General features: G+C 28.4%; 1 protein-coding gene across 1 annotated transcript in view; it reads left to right on the top strand.

Moving 5' to 3' along the window:
- The window catches only part of LOC107441545 (agrin), a gene marked incomplete in the record, with an annotated part of 156,998 nt that overhangs the window by 50,620 nt on the left and 89,500 nt on the right, over positions 1–16,878 (top strand). Inside the window, 1 exon segment of the mRNA XM_071183122.1 lies at positions 4,666–4,878. Coding sequence (XP_071039223.1) covers positions 4,666–4,878 — 213 coding nt within the window.

Here is a 16,878-nt window from a genome sequence, read left to right as displayed (position 1 = left end):
GTTATGCTCACTTATATCAGTTAAACATACAGTCGAAATTTCAAACAAAATTTTAAATATTATCTATAAGGTGGTGTTTTTTTCTTCTGAACTGCGAGTATATATTTATGTCATACAGCGTGACATATGACAAGAGGGGGTAAGGGTACGTAAGGGGTAACACTTTGTGACAAAGGGGAGAAGGGGTCAAAATTATTGAAAAGATTGTGACATAATTTATTAACGGTCCCAAACTTAAATAAGTGCTAATTGATTGAAGGAAAACATTATAGTAATTATATTTGGCAGTTTTAAATAAGATTAGAATTAGAATTGGATCAACAATTAGAACTAGCAACAATCGAGTATAAAATCTAACATTACAATAACTATATTTAATGGTCTATTTATAAAATGTTACAAATATATTATGATTGCAGATTTGAAAACTTATTTTATTTATTTTTGTGATACAATAAAAGCATCCATTTCATTTATTCATTTTGTATTCCCTAAATGTTGAAAAACATTTGGGAATTGCATTGTATTTCTTTGTGAGATTAAAGATCTATAACAAATCCCTTGTGAATTCTTGTGATAGATTACACAGTATACGAAGATATCTTGGATATATTAACACACTTTTTTTGTAGGCACCCAAGTTATTCTTATGCGAGTTGATTTGGTGTTTTACTTCTATTGCTACAGAATAGACATACTATATAAAGATTTTTAAAAGCAAAAGTATCGTTGCTAATGCTACAGAATAGAATAAAGTTTTTGCATAACGTAAAACTATCGTTGCTAATGCTGCAGAATAGGCATAGTATATGGAGTTTTTGCATAAAGTAAAATATCATTGCTAATTAAAATTTATAAAACGCATATATTAAACCAGATATTTATAAAACCCTCTTGAAAATACGAGCAATTAAACACAATCGTGGTGACAACATTCGCTCAGTTTGAAAATAGTATTTAGTTTTTATGAAGAAAGATTTATATTGAAATTCACGTTTTCGATGATCGAATATTTGTCATTCATGTTTAAACACAATTGAAGAATAGTAGTCCCAGTCAGTGGTTGGAAAAACTACATTATTTTTGCAGTTAACTACAACTATTTTATTACAAATGTAGTTAACTACAGCTACAACAACTATTTTTTTAAATGTAGTGACTACAAACTACTTTTGAAATGTAGTCACTACTTTTAGGAGACGAATTTTGCTGGAAAATCTCATTTGCATCCATGTTCGGAACGATTTTGGAATAAAAAATTAGCTTATTTAAACATAAGGGATAGTTTAAAAAATATTTATTCATGTTTACATGAGCCAATTTGTTATTCTAAACCATTTCTTACGATTTCGTTCTTTTAAACTTTACTTTTTATGTCTTTCTCGACAGCGAATAATCAGTTTAAGAAATGCTAGAAAATAATCAATAATTGAAAATTCGCATGTGTATAATCAGCGTTGCCTTTTTACCGGCAGAAACTGCTTTTTACCATGCCAGTGGCAGAAAGTGGTTATAACAGGTAAAAACTGGCAGAAACTAAAAAAAAGTCTATATTAGTTCTAGTAATTGCTTAATGGCATTTTGTTTAAGTAAACTGAAAAATGAATTAAGTAAAGAGAATCTTATAGCTGTTTATAAAAAAGAAGTGACATACAGATTTAAACAGGCAGTTACTGATTATCATTTGCTAACTTATATGCTACATCCAAAGTATTTGGGATTGAAATTATTATGTGCTCAAGAAGAAAGTGCCAGAATTTTACTCGCCAATATTAACCCAGATTTTATCTTATGTCAGACGTACCTTATGTCATTGTTTTGCAAAACAAATCGGCCCCATTTCCTGAAATTTATTTTTCAAGTCAAGTTTTGACAACTACCCCAGCTGCTACATGGTGGTCCAGTTTAAAAAAAATGCAATAGATGAAAGTTTCACAAATTTTGCTTGTTTCTTGATGGTAATACCTGCTAGTTCTGCTGGACTTGAGAGAATCTTCTCAAATTTCTCGTTCGTGCATAGCAAATTGAGAAATTGTTTAGGTTTAGAAACTGCATCAAAACTTATCTTTTGTTATAGATTACTGCAGAGTGCAAACAATGTGATATTTGATTTTGAATGGTGATAATTTTGTAAATAAATTGTACTTTGTTCAACATTTAATTGTTTTTTTTTATGAATTATCCATTGTATGTCAATCTCAGTAATTATCTTTATGTCATTTTCTGAATTTCTGCCACAAATGTGGCAGCAAAGGGTTTCTGCCATACCAGTTTTAACCGGTTTCTACCAGAGGTTTTAACCACCTCGGCAGAAACTTGCCAACCTTGTGTATAATGCTCTTTTATTAACTTAAAGAAATAAAGCACACCGAAATTAACAAAGAAAATAACTGCATTGAAATAACGCCGTCGTAACGTCGTCGTTGTTTTCATGAGTAAATGAATTAGCATTTGAAGAGGTAATAAATTAGCCAGTATCCATATCGGCTAGTTTAAATATTATTAATACGTAATTCTTATTGCTCAGCCACAAGGGCATTCTGATTAAGTTTCATTACAATTCTTCCTGCGAAGGATTGTATCAATGACATTCGAAAAATTAGCTGTGTTTAAATCTTATTTCTTTACTTAACTAACGTTAAAAGTAGTTGCCAGAAATCACTACAAACTACTGTTTTCTTGTAGCGCACCACTCACTACATTACTTTTTTAAAAAGAAAANACTGAAAAATGAATTAAGTAAAGAGAATCTTATAGCTGTTTATAAAAAAGAAGTGACATACAGATTTAAACAGGCAGTTACTGATTATCATTTGCTAGCTTATATGCTGCATCCAAAGTATTTGGGATTGAAATTATCATGTGCTCAAGAAGAAAGTGACAGAATTTTACTCGCCAATACTAACCCAGATTTTGTACCTAATGTCATTGCTCTGCGAAACAAATCGGCCCCATTTCCTAAAATTTATTTTTCAAGTCAAGTTTTGACATCTACCCCAGCTGCTACATGGTGGTCTAGTTTTAAAAAATTATGCAATGGATGAAAGTTTCACAAATCTTGCTTGTTTCTTGATGGCACGTTAAAAGTAGTTTCTTGATGGCCTTAACTAACGTTAAAAGTAGTTGCCAGAAATCACTACAAACTACTGTTTTCTTGTATCGCACCACTCACTACATTACTTTTTTTAAAAGAAAAAGTAACACGCTATACTACAAACTACGAAAAAAGTAGCAACTACAGTAGTTTCGCTATTTGTAGCGTGCTACTTTCGACCACTGATCACGGTCATAGCACCTAATTTATAAAAGTAAACTTAGTGCAATTTGGAAGCAGTAAGTATTTAACTATTGAAAAGAAAATTCTTTGTAGAAATTGAAATTCCTGACGATGAAATACTTATTATTTACGCTCAAGGACAATTGAAAACAATCTTTGTCTCGGCACCAAATTTATCGAAGCAAGCTTTGAACATTTTGAAAGTGGTATTTAATTTTTTTTAAAAAGTGATCCAGATCGAAAAGTTCATGTTAAGGAATAATAATTATAATCAATATTTAAAGATAAAACATTTTTTAGCAAAATAAAGAAATAAGAAAATATGCTTTTAAAGATTGTTATATCGGGTATTGACTAATTTTAAAAATTCAAAACTGAAGCTGAATTAGTTGAAGTTGATCCAAGTAAAAATTCAAGTCTATAGTGAAGGATAATATTTATTGTTCATGTATAAAGACAGAACATCTATTTTACCAAGAAAAAGAAATAAGAAAATATACTTATAAAGACTATTTTATCGGATACTGACTCTTTCTTAATATTCAAAGTTGTTAGCTAAATTAGTTGAAGTTGAACCAGGTACAAATTCAAGTTCATGGTGAAAGATCATATTTATCATTCCTGTTTGAACACAGAGCATCATTTTAACCAAATAAATAAATAAGAAAATATATTATACAGATTGTTTCATTAGATATTGACTGTTTCTAAAAATTAGAAATCCCAGCTAAATTAGTTGAAATTGAATCAGGTACAAATTCAAGTTTATGGTGAAGGATAATATTTATCATCCATATTTAAACACAGAACATATGTTTAACAAAATAAAGAAATCAGGTTATATTCTTATAAAGGATGTTTTTAAAAATTCAAAGTTGAACTAAACAAGTAGGAATTGTATAAAAAAAAGAAAATTGCTTTTATTATTTTTAGAAAACTGAAGAAGGATTTCTTCTAAAAAAAACAACTTTAAAATACAAATTAATGGAAAGAAAAGATGAATGCAACAGAAGTTTGGTCAAGTAACAACATTTAAGACTTATAATTAATTAACTGGTTTCTTTTTTGTAGGTGAATGTGGTTCTTACCACAATTATCCGTGCTCTTTCGGTATATTTTGGTTCAATTCTTAGCGGTTGAGGCTTATAATAAATTAACTGATTACTTCTTTGTCAGTTAGCGTGATTCTTGCCACAATTATGTTTGGTTTTCTTTTTATATATTTAGGCTCAATTAGCGACATTTAAATCTTATAATTAATTAGCTGAGTGTTTCCTTGCAGATGAACTTGGCGCTTGCCACAATTATCATTGCTATTTTGGTATATTTTTGTTCAATTAATAGCATATAAGGCACTTATAATTAATTCACAGATTGCTTCTTTGCAGGTGAACGTGGTCCTTGCCACAATTATCTTTGCTATTTTGGTGCTATTTGCGTAGTGAAAGGTGGCTATGCAATTTGCGAATGCCCAGATTGCAATGAAGAATATGAACCCGTCTGTGGAACTGATGGAGTATCTTATACAAATGTGTGCAAACTAAAGCAAGCAGGATGTGCTCAAAAATCAATCATTGATGTAGCATATACGGGACTTTGCAGTATGTATAATTCATTTATTTTGGTACGACTGTGTTTCCGAAGGCCGTAAATAAATTATCAAGCTATTATTGGCGATATTGATGATTAGTTAATTGAGGTAATAAGTACTATGATAATAGGGATTTATTGTACTAATGTATGAACCTAGGCAACAACATGAACCTAGGTTGACAACAGAAAGGCTCCTGTGGGCTTGTAGACAGTTTGTGGACTGTGTGTCCCCTGAAGAAGTGCTGTCTTACAAACACACATGTATACTATTTTATTATTTTTTTCCTGCTTTAAAATTTGTTTGAATATTTGAATACCTAGGTATTGTGGTAATAGGTTTCTTAGGGTTCCCGGAAATGTAGGAAAAAAGGTTTAGAGTTCAAAAAAAAGGTGTCTCAAACTATATTTTACAACCTCCAGAGTGTAAAGCAGTAACAGGTTGAGAAAACTGTATTTAAAATTTCAATTTTTAATTTTATAACGTAAATGTTTTTATTTAATAAAATTATCTTTTAAACCATAATATTGTAAAGTCGTAAAAATAAATTTAGCTCAGTTTCACAGTTCATATATAAGCCCAGTTTATTCACTTTAGTTCAACAAATAAGTATTTGAGCTTGACTCATGAGGACAATTATTAAGTCAAATTCAATTTCCTTGCGCTAAAAAAGAGAAATATGATTTCTTTAGTGCAGTGATTCTCAACCTGTGGGGCGCGCCCCCCTAGGGGGGCGCGAGCACACTAGAGGGGTGGCGCGAGAATGTTATAGAGAAAATATTATTTAAAAAAAATTTATTAAGTGGATGAAATTAAAGCGCATATACTCTTAGAAAACAAAATACATTTCGACATATTTAACAACTTTTTAAAGTAAAAAAACATATTAAATCAAAACTTAGGTGGGGAATCAAAGGTGGCTTTGCTTTGAGGATTTTTCCTAATTTTCTGGTTAAGTCTGTGCGGCTGAAATTTTCGTTGTAACATCTTACCCTTATCTCTAACACATATCACGTATACTTTTAATTGTAAAATAAAATTCCATTTATTTTATAGTATAACTTCGAAATTGTAGCTTCTGCGCCTATGGTTTCCCACAGGTTCCAAAGGTAGGCCATAAATTGAAATCACTTTTTCACTTACTCAAATTGTCTTTAGAAAGGGCACTTGGACTGGCAAACGTCTTTTAAAAAGACACCTTAAGTGCCTCGCTAGTAGGGCCAAGTTTTTCGACTGTAAAAAAGGTATTTGTTTTTAGAGTGCATTATTTATTTATCTATCATTTACATTGATAGTTCCTGTGTGACGTCACTAGCGATTCTTTTGAGTTAACTCATTAGAATAAAACAAGATATACTGAGTTAGTTCGTTCGAAAGGGTTAACTAACCATAACTAATAAGTAAGATTTAAATAAACATACCAGAGTTAACTAACCCATAACTAATGCAAAAAATACCCAAATTTGCAAGAAAATACCAGAATTTGCCACAAAAACGCTTATAACTACCATGAAAATACTGAAAAATACCTGAAAAATTACTTTAAGGCAAACAAAATAAAAAAACTTGAAACAAAATATCGCAAACTCTACNACCGGCAACGTTAAGATAAAATGTTAAATATTTTTTTAAAATTAGTTTCATATTATTTAAATGTCAAATATCTATGGAAAAAGAATTTTCTTTTGTTTCAAAAAAATTTCTATTTTATCATTTATGAACAAATTTTAATTTTACAAGATGTCAATTATAGCATAAATTAAAAAATAAATTTTACGAATGCGGCCCTATGTTGTAATTGATCGAATTAATAATAATTGATCGAATAAGAAACAATTTTGCAATTTCTTTGAACCTGTTAAATTCGAAAAATTCTCTTCACACGAACAATTGTGTTTTACAAAACTTTAATAGTATTTAACGTTTTTCAAAATTATTATTATTAAGTTTTGAGAGTTTTTTCAAAATTATTTTTTTTGTTTTTTCTTAATTTTCTCGTGCTAACTTAATTTTCTAATTTTCTGATGCTCTTTAAATTTTATTTGCATCCATAAAATTTTGGAAGTCTCTGTTAATGAATGCAAGTTTCTAAATTCCTAATAATAAATTTCTAATAGGTATAATTTATTCAGTTTTTAATGTTCGTTAAATTTGAATCTACATATTCTCAATTGCAGTTAAATAAATTTATTGTAAAAAGCTAGAGCTTTTAGAATATTTTTAAAAATCCAATTAACTTTCTAAGTTTTCAACTAATGACAAGCGATTAAGATAATTTGATGCTTTGATAACAGACACTTAATTAACTTTGCTTTCATTCTGTTTTAATTATTTTATTGGTTGAAAAAAGTAAAAAACAATAAAAACCGTTCATCGAGAATTGCAGTTAATAAATGGGTTTTTAAAACTGATGAACAATGAAAAGAAAAAACACTTTTTTATCGGTAAAAATATTAAAATCGGATTAATAACAATATTGCAAAGAAAATATTTACAATAAAAGGAAATACTGTTTATCACTAATAAATAAAAAAAAGACTTAGAATTTTTTACTGATGATAAATATATTATTGTGATCAAAGTAATATTATTGCTTCAATATAAAAATAAGTGCTATGAATTAAAAATAATTTTTTGTATTACGTATCTCATTATTGGATAAAAAAATCTTTGTTTTCAGCAAAATCACTGACTGTATCTCTGAAATTATTGCAGTTTGATAAAAACTGCTTGAATTTGATAGAAATAACTACACTATTTTGATCATAACTACGTCATTGGTTAAAGTTACATAATCATGATAAAAATCACATTATTGCGTTCAAAATCACCATGGTATGTTCAAAAGTGCATTTTGTAACCTAGATAACAATTTTTAACGAAAATTAAAATTTTTATATCTAAATGACATTTTGTCAGTCAAAACCAAATTTTTGTAACCTAGATAAAATTTTTCCTACCAAATAAATTACAATTTTTATATCTAAGTGACATTTTGTCAGCCGAGATCGCATTTCAGCAACCAAATTTACATTTATTACCAATCTCACTATGTTGAAATAAAAGTTCAACCGTTCATTTAAGAAAAAGGCATTTTTCTAGTTAAAAGTGCATTTCTTAAATAAAAGTCACATTTTTGACTTCAAGTCGTATTTTTCTAGTCAAAATCCCATCTTATTTTCATTTGTGATATCAGATCACATTTTTTATATAAAAGGACCGTCTTTGTGCTAAAGATATTTTTAAATAACTTTTGAAATGAATACCAACAGAAATAGAAGCTTTATTTACTTATTTATTTTATCAAAAATACTAAAATGCTTTATGATAGTTGTATGCTGTATTATAGTATTTATTATAGTTTATAGAAGGAATTAAAGTTTGCTTAATAGAAAACTTTAATTATGCTATAAATAATACAAATACTTCAAAAGATTTGCAAGAATGAGAAAGAAGTACATTAATCTTTTATTGATTGTTAAACTTTAATACAGTCAAACTTTAATATAGTGAACCTTCAAGGGACCGAAATTTCGGTTCACTATAACTGGGAGTTCACTATATCCGTTACGCAGGCAATTTCACTAATGGTTCCCAAACTGCACCTTTTTATTACATTATATTAATATAAATGACTGAAAAATATTATGTAGTAGCAAAAAATTTATTATTTTTCATCACTCTTCGTCTTGCGTACAAATAAAAATTAGTAATCCTTAGCTGATGAGCAATCCTCAACATCAGATATAGAAACACTTCCCGACTCTCAGATAATTTTTCCTGAATTTCTGTTATTCCGCTTTTTAAACCTGTCTAACCTGCCATTCGAGCACATAAGAGTAGTTTCTATAGATGGTTTTAAAAATTGGTATATGTATTTATTTTAAAGTAGAAATTTCATAATTATTACAAAGAAAATGGAGGGGGGAATCAGTCGAAGACAGAAAAAAGTTCATTATATCCAACTTCCTCACTTTTTTGGTTCACTATATCCATTAAAAAGAACATTATACGTGTATATCAAGGCACGGGACCGAGCATTTCGTTCACTATATCCGGGAGTTTACAATAAGCCGTGTTCACTATAGCGGGGTTTGACTGTATTACAAATTTTTAAATTATTTTTTTAAACAGATTTAATTTGAGGCAATGGTATTTCATACATATTAATCTTTCACCTGATTTTCTATTAAAAATTTATTATTTTTTGAAATAGGAATAGCATTTGCTTTTAAGATAATTTACTAACATTTGCGTTAAATAAAAAAAAATTCTAAGCGATAGATAGCGAGTTAAATCTGTTTATAATAAGACAAATTCGATGCATTAAAAATTACTTAATTTATAATGGTATTTATTTGGGTAAATAATTGAATGCCTAAATAAATGTAATTGCTTTGAAGTTTGTTGAAAAAGAAAGAAAACAAACGAAAAAAAAAACGTGCAAAGAGTTTTTAACTTAATAATCTCTAGTTTTTTTGTGTTTATAAATATTTACTCTTTCTTTCAACAAATGCTTTACTGATTAAAAATTTGATGAGAAAAAAATCCTGTTAAAATTGCCGTACTGCATAGCAATGACATTTCCGATAAAAGAAAAAATGATAATTTTAGTATTAAAAACAAAAATATGCAGTGTTTAAACGAATCATTTGGTAATATTTTCGTTCATATGGTAACGATTGACAAGAAATTCTGGTTTTCAAAATTATAGTTCTTATTACTACACATTTAGGAAAAAATACAAAACTGAAAAGTAAATTAAACCGAATAAATGGTTTCTATGCCATGCTTTAAAGTATCATAATAAAATTACCAGATATACATAATTTTATTACATATTATAAAACCATATTTTCTTGTTAATTTTACCAAAATCCTTACCTGAGCAATTTGGTAGAAATTGATGACAATTTTGATGTTCCCATGGAGTACCGTATTCTGCTTGTAGATTTAACCATACTTTTTATCTCTGCTGTCTTTATCAGAATAAGAATTTAAAAATTATTTCTTTTTAGGATACTTTTTTCTTAATTTTGAACATTTTATTTTAAAAATAAATTATAACAAAAAAATCTAGCAAGAAAATATAATGTATTTTTTATATATTATGAATATATTTTTTTTATTGTTGATATTTACTAATAGCTTGTTATATAGCTGTAAATTTTTAAACAAATTTCTTTACACATTAGTTATTCTTTCACAATCCAATCATTGTGACTGCTTTTGAGCTATATAGGTATATACTAAGTTTCAGTCTTTCTAGTTTTGAATCACCGGCAACGTTAAGAAACAAAATTTCTTCAACGCCCTCTGGAAAAAGAAAGCGTTTCTTTCAAATTTGTTTAACATCTTCATTGTGGTACACTTTTAATCATGCCCTTAATCTGGTATAATCTATGCTATTGGCCAATGTATGCATTCAAAATAGAAATTTTTCTTAAATAAATTTTTATGAACGTGTTCCCAACCTTAAACAATTTGCATAAATATAAATATACTTTATCATTTTGAAATTTAAACAAAATAATCAATAAAATCATTTTTATATATTAATTTGCATTTTTTATACAGATTTGTGTAAAAGAGATAAGATTCATAACTTGAAATCTATCATTTTTGTTCTAAATACAATACGTACAAATTTCTTGACAAACAATTTCGAAATTTTTTTTTGTCGTCCTAACATTATTTTCAATGACTGATTAAATTTAATAACTGCTTAAAATATTTAAAAGAGAAATTACTATTAATGTTTGTAATTAGGTATTAATATTTCTTTAGATGTAATGAATTAAAAATGAAATATCACTCCTGTGTATATTCCAGTGACAGTCCCTGGCCAAATTATTCAGGGATGAGATTTTTCCGCTTTTTAGCGGATTTCCGCTTTTTTCGCTTTTATCTCTTGAATTTCAGCTTTTTTTTAATCAAAACTTCAGATTTTCTAAAAATTTCACTTTTTTTTATAAGTATTCCGCTTTTTCAGAAAATTCACCAATTTTCAAAGAGAAACGGAAAATTCACACTACATAGCTACCAATCCTTTCTCATTTTTACTTATTTTAGCTATTTCCTCCCCTGTTACATGCAGCAGATAAGATTTTCCGAATTTTTTACCCGCCCTCCAAATAGATCCGATTTTTGTAGTTCAAACGACGCTGCTTCTGACAAGCCTTTTAGAGGTCCCAAGCCTGGAATCTGCTAATATCTCGATTCTTATTCGCATGATTTTAATATCAAACATAGCTTTTCATACTTGCCTGCTGCGATTCTTATTCACGCGATTTGAATATTGTACGTTGCGATTCTTATTTGCGAGATTTGAAAATCCGATATTGTGATTCGTATTTACGCCTTTTTAAAAACCTATGTAGCGATTCGTATTCACGCAAGTTTAAAATTCAATGTCTTGATTTGCTCATGCGGTTTATAATATGAAACATTGATTTTCGTATTTATACGTGATTTTAAAATAAGGCATTGGGATTCGCATTCACGCATTCTGAAAATTATGCATCATATTTCCTAAATTATGCAAAATTATTTATGCAATCTAAAGATTACGCATCATGATTCGTATTTATGCGATCTAAAAATTATGAATCATGATTTGTATTTATGCGTTTTAAAAATTCAATATCCCAGTTTGTATTTTCTCATNATATATATATATATATAAAGAAAATAATGGCATATTTCTAATGTGAGATATATAGGAAGTGGTCTTTATATCGATTTTTTAAAAGTCTCTCTAACTTCCTTAGAAGATATTGCAGGTAAAAGAAAAAAACATTTTTTTTTGCCTAAAAGCCTTCTTTGAAAGTAATAAGTAATAAGGATTAATGAATACGAATCATCATTACCTTTTAATTAGGAAAGGGTATTGTACTTTATGAAGAAAAATGATTATTCGCCTTGAATTATTGTAGAATGTAAAATAGCTTTTAAAGAAATCATTATAAAAAATTCAGACCATCATTACACTATGATAATAATGAATGAAAAACAAATAATTTCAAATTAATTTGATAGTTCGTGATATTAAAGGAGGAGAAAAAAAGAAAAGAAAAGACTTACACATTTTTTATAGTTAAATTCATTAAACTACAGCATCAACAACTGCTTAACTAACGTAAGCAGAATTAAAGTTTTAAGTGGGTTTTTTTGGGGGGTAAGAAAAAAATAATTTTGAAGTGTATCGAATAGCTTATTACACTTTTCTCTGAAACTAATACTGGTCTTCTAGATATTCTTACCACTTACTTATAAGCCTTCATGCAGTCAGATGTTTAGGGAACAGTAGAGCCTCCATTTAGAGCCTATAGTTTAAGAGAAGAGAAAAATAGAACTATGAGAGAATAATAGAACTCCTTTTTAAACCACTTGAAAAGCATGGTTTTTGAAAATTCCATTTTTTCTTCGATTTAGTTTTGAATCTTTTTGTTTGTGCTTGTTGGAAAGTGGCCAAAATTTAGAGTAGCATCAAAAATGGAGATAAGTTTTGCTTGTTACATTAGGAAACAATGTAACATGTGTTTCATCAGATGTAGAATTTGAGTACTGTAGCTAATCAGAAACTAGCGAAAATTTTGATATATCGTAAATTTCTTTTGAAGATAAAAGACAATAAATTATTCTACTTTTATCAGAAAATAATTAAAACTTGTATTGCACTCATCACAGAGTTTCAGTTAAAATTCGAGTGCTCAATCTGATCGGGAAATTGTCAGAATTTATGGTGACAGTAAATTCCTTTTGGCAATATCGCATTAATTTGCGTTTGTTGGTCTCTGGTCGTTTTAGCTCTTACCAGTTAAGACTGAGGAAACTTGCATTTTTATCGAGCTTAGAGCTCCAGTAGAAGTCCTCTAGCTAATTGAAAAGTGATTGAAACTTTGAATGCAGAATTCCAACCTCTCACTAACAGAAGTGAGTTAACATAAACCCAGAAAAGTAAAAATAATTAAATTATGAAAGGAGATTGAATGAAATATTCATATGTATGCTTGGTTTTTTAAACATAAAATAAGAGCTATTTTTTTATAATTTGAAAAAAAAACCTCTCTAATTTCTTTTGATATACACTTTGAAAAGTTTGGAACTAATTCGATAGATTAAATAAATGTCTAAATTGTAATAAAACATGACATGGGAAAATATCATCTCTACTTATTCAACTGTATCATCATTCGTAAATTCCTTAAGATATTTAGTAACATATGACGTCTTTTTATGTATTTATTCATTTCCAAGTAATTTAATTATTTATCTAACCTATTAATTAATACACCTTCGCACTTTAAATATCTTTAAAAATTGTTTTACAAATTTTTTACGATGAATAATTTAAGTCTTTTATCGGTTTCCTTTGAAAACGAAATGAGTTGCTAATTTGTAGATGATTATAAATTATTTAATAAACATTTCTTCTGCAGATTGGTCACTGTGAACAATTTGTTTAAATATGTACGGTAAATATTAATATGTTGGTAACTGCAAGCTTTAAAATGTCGTTTTAGTCATCTTATTGACATTTTTTATTTCAATAACATTTTCGAATACTCTAAGAGCTTCATTCTTTTAAATAAGTTAATAGATGTCCCCCTGCGGAAAAAAATATGGTCAAAATTACCAGAATATGGTAAAATTTATCGTGTTTCCCCAGGTCATCAGTTATGGTCACCGGTCGTGTTAAAGGTGATTGGTCTAGCTTCAATAATGAGTGCTAAAATATCGCTATCAATATGATTGAATACGATAATATCACGACCATTATTGATAGCATATGACAAATCAAAAAGATAACATCGTGAATTGAATACATTACGATAATTATTGCTGGTAAATTTTATTTGGAAAACTGAAATATTGACCGTTGCTAAAATAATAAAAACTTGTTAAATTAGAAAAATATTGTTTCATTAAATATCTATAATTTTTGGACTATACATCGCAATACTAAAATCCATGATTAAAATTCAAGACAACTCGGAAAAGCAGTCGCAAACACACGTCCTCTATAATCGATAGAATTACCGTACTGTAATGATATTTCTAGTAAGAAGAAAAACATAATTTTGGTAAAAAAACATAAATATACGAAATTTAAACCCTTTATTTAGTGATTTTTGAGTTCATATGATAAGCGTTTATATGAAATTCTAGTTTTCGAAATTATTATTCTTATCACCACACATTTAGTAACAAAAATACAAAATTGAAAAGTGAATTTAACCGAATAAAGGAATTTCATCCATGCTCTAAGGTATGATGATGAAATTACCAGATTTTACAAATACCATTATTTGTTTTCATCATTACTAATATAATAAATTTTATCACTATTTATTATATATTTTACACATATAAAACCGTTTATTGTTAATTTTACCAAAATCATTATCAAAGCGCTTCGGTAAAAAATGCTCAGCCTTTTTGTGTTCTCATAGAGTCATAAATACGGTAAATTTACCATATTCTGGCAGCTTTGATCATATTTTTTTTTCTCAGAGTGGTAAGTACCCAAAAATATTTGTGGTGATTTGCTCACACTGTTAGAATTTTCATTCCAAATTTGTGGTAAAATAACCAACAGCAGTCTGTTCATCCAATTAACCGTATATATTTTCGAAAAAAAAACATTTTTTACCTTTAAGGTTTAGAAACCGTTTTCAACTAGTATGGTTTAGAAACCATGAATGAAAAACTGTAAGATTTGAAACCATTTACAACTAGCCTGGTTTCAAGACCGTAAAAAGATTTAACTGGATATTAGAGATAATTTAACAGCTTTATAGGGTTGCCATCTATGCGTGAATGAGAATATCGTACTCTAATAAGCCATGGTCACAAATACTGGAACTCTTCAGATGCTTAGCGGTATGGAGAAAGCATTGTGGTGTCAACGCTGGGACTCAAACCTCCGTTCAGTCGGTCATGAGATTGACGGATTATAATATATACCCATCTGCCGGTACAAAGTGGCTTCATTAGGTGGGCGTTTTGGTGTGATAAAATTCTGGTTGTTTAACCGTATTAGGTGAGAACAGTTAAAAAACGGTTTTTCTCACAGTTAACAGTTTGAATACCATCTTATTTATGGCTCTTTGACTGTTCCGCTTGAATATGGTTAAATAACTATTAAATAAATTGTTATTTAACCATTTTTTTCAGAGAAATTTCAAACAGTGCATGGAATAATTTACTCTCTAAAAAGACGGTTCAACCTGAAAACATGATATTGTGTAATATTTAATAAAGTCATCCTTTGAACCGAGTTTTGGATGAAGTTAAACCATGTCACCATGAAATAAATGTACTAAAGTATTAGAAGTACGATAATATGTTAACTTAAAGCCAAATTAAGGTTGCAGAAAGTTTAAACCATAATATGAAAAAATTTAACAATGTGTTCATTTCAACCGTGTTTTTTATTATGTTAAACCGTATCACCATGTAATCTAGATTAAGAAGTATGACAATATGGTTCAACATGGAAACAAAATAAGTTTGCAGCATTCTTGTACCATATTATGACTCATCATGCTTCTAAATTTCGAACGGTTTAAGATTTAGAGTTGATAATTCTAGTTCGAATTTCGAATATCGCTCTTAATTCTGTGTATCCTTTTAAGAATAAGTTATTTCAAAAACTGAAATTTTTTTGAATGAGATTTCCAGAAATGCAAAATTATAATTAAAAAAATTTTTTCATTAGAATCAAACTTTCTTTTTTGGAGCAATTTTAGAACTAATTATTCGAGATTCAAAATAAATTAAATCATATAACGTAAGTTTAATAGAAATCGAAAACCACTCTCTCATTTAGGACAGTTCTAATTATGCGCGTAATTAGCTTTTAAAAAACTAATCTTCTTTCATATATACTTACGAGCACATTTCATTTTTTTGCGGTATAAACTTTTTCGCCGGAACACCTAATTAAAATGTTATAAAAAATATTTTTTCTAACAGGAAAAAAAATAATTTTCGGGAAAGAAGTGCTCTTAATTATAATGGTGCGCATTCTCAAAATTAGATACATTTTTAATCATAGCAGTAAATATATATATATATTTACATGTTTTCAATAATAATTTCGTTTGATATAAGCTTGCAGATTTTTGTAATTATGTTTACTAATGTAACTCTCTGCAGTAATCTTAAATATTTTTTTAAAAAAATCTTTTGCGTGATAATCAGTTGTAACCGATTTAAATATATTTTTTCAGAATCTTTGTCAAAATTGAAATAAAGATTATTTAGATATTGAGTCCCAAGCGGGGAATAAACGGATATGCTTCCGAAGTGGGAGAATTACGCGAGGAATAAATGGATATTTCCGAAACAAAAATAATCACTATTAAAAAAGGCGGTTCAATCAAGTATTTCAAACACTCTAACATCCTTGCAAACTTGTTTAAATTCTTGTCTAAAATAAAGGAAAAAGCATGGGTCACAATCTAATATTTAAATCAGAAATTAATATAAACTTTTTCGCAGAATCAATCACTATAGGGGAAGGGAGGACTTAAATATCATAACTTATTTGATTTCCCCGGGAATTATGTAAGAGTTTAAAAAATGATTATTAGGAACGCGTCGTAAGTTTTATAAGGGAATCAAACTAGTTTTTTTTTTGTTGTTGTCTTTTGTCGTGTCTCTCTCATTGGTGATTTGACACAGATTTTAATAAAGATTTCGCTTCTTTCGCACTTAAATATTAATCTGTAACTCCTTATGTGCATGCCTTTTTTTATTTTATTTTTGACACGGGTGTTCAAGAAATATTTAATAAGAAATTGATAACTCAGCTCCTTGAATAAAATTTTGTTTAAAACTAATGATTTCGCATGAAAATGCAATCGACTCTTCAGAGATGTTTACGATATGTTTATTTATTTTGAATAATTGTTATATTTTGAAGTTGTATTTAAAGAAAGAAAGATTTGTTATCTCTAAAGAAATTGAGTGTTTCAGTTTAATGTTATTGATTATGGGATCT

The sequence above is a fragment of the Parasteatoda tepidariorum genome, chromosome 7 (assembly GCF_043381705.1).
Source record: "Parasteatoda tepidariorum isolate YZ-2023 chromosome 7, CAS_Ptep_4.0, whole genome shotgun sequence".
Lineage (NCBI taxonomy): Eukaryota > Metazoa > Arthropoda > Arachnida > Araneae > Theridiidae > Parasteatoda > Parasteatoda tepidariorum.
The sequence above is the reverse complement of the archived record's forward strand: the minus strand, read 5'-3'. Positions and strand labels throughout refer to the sequence as shown.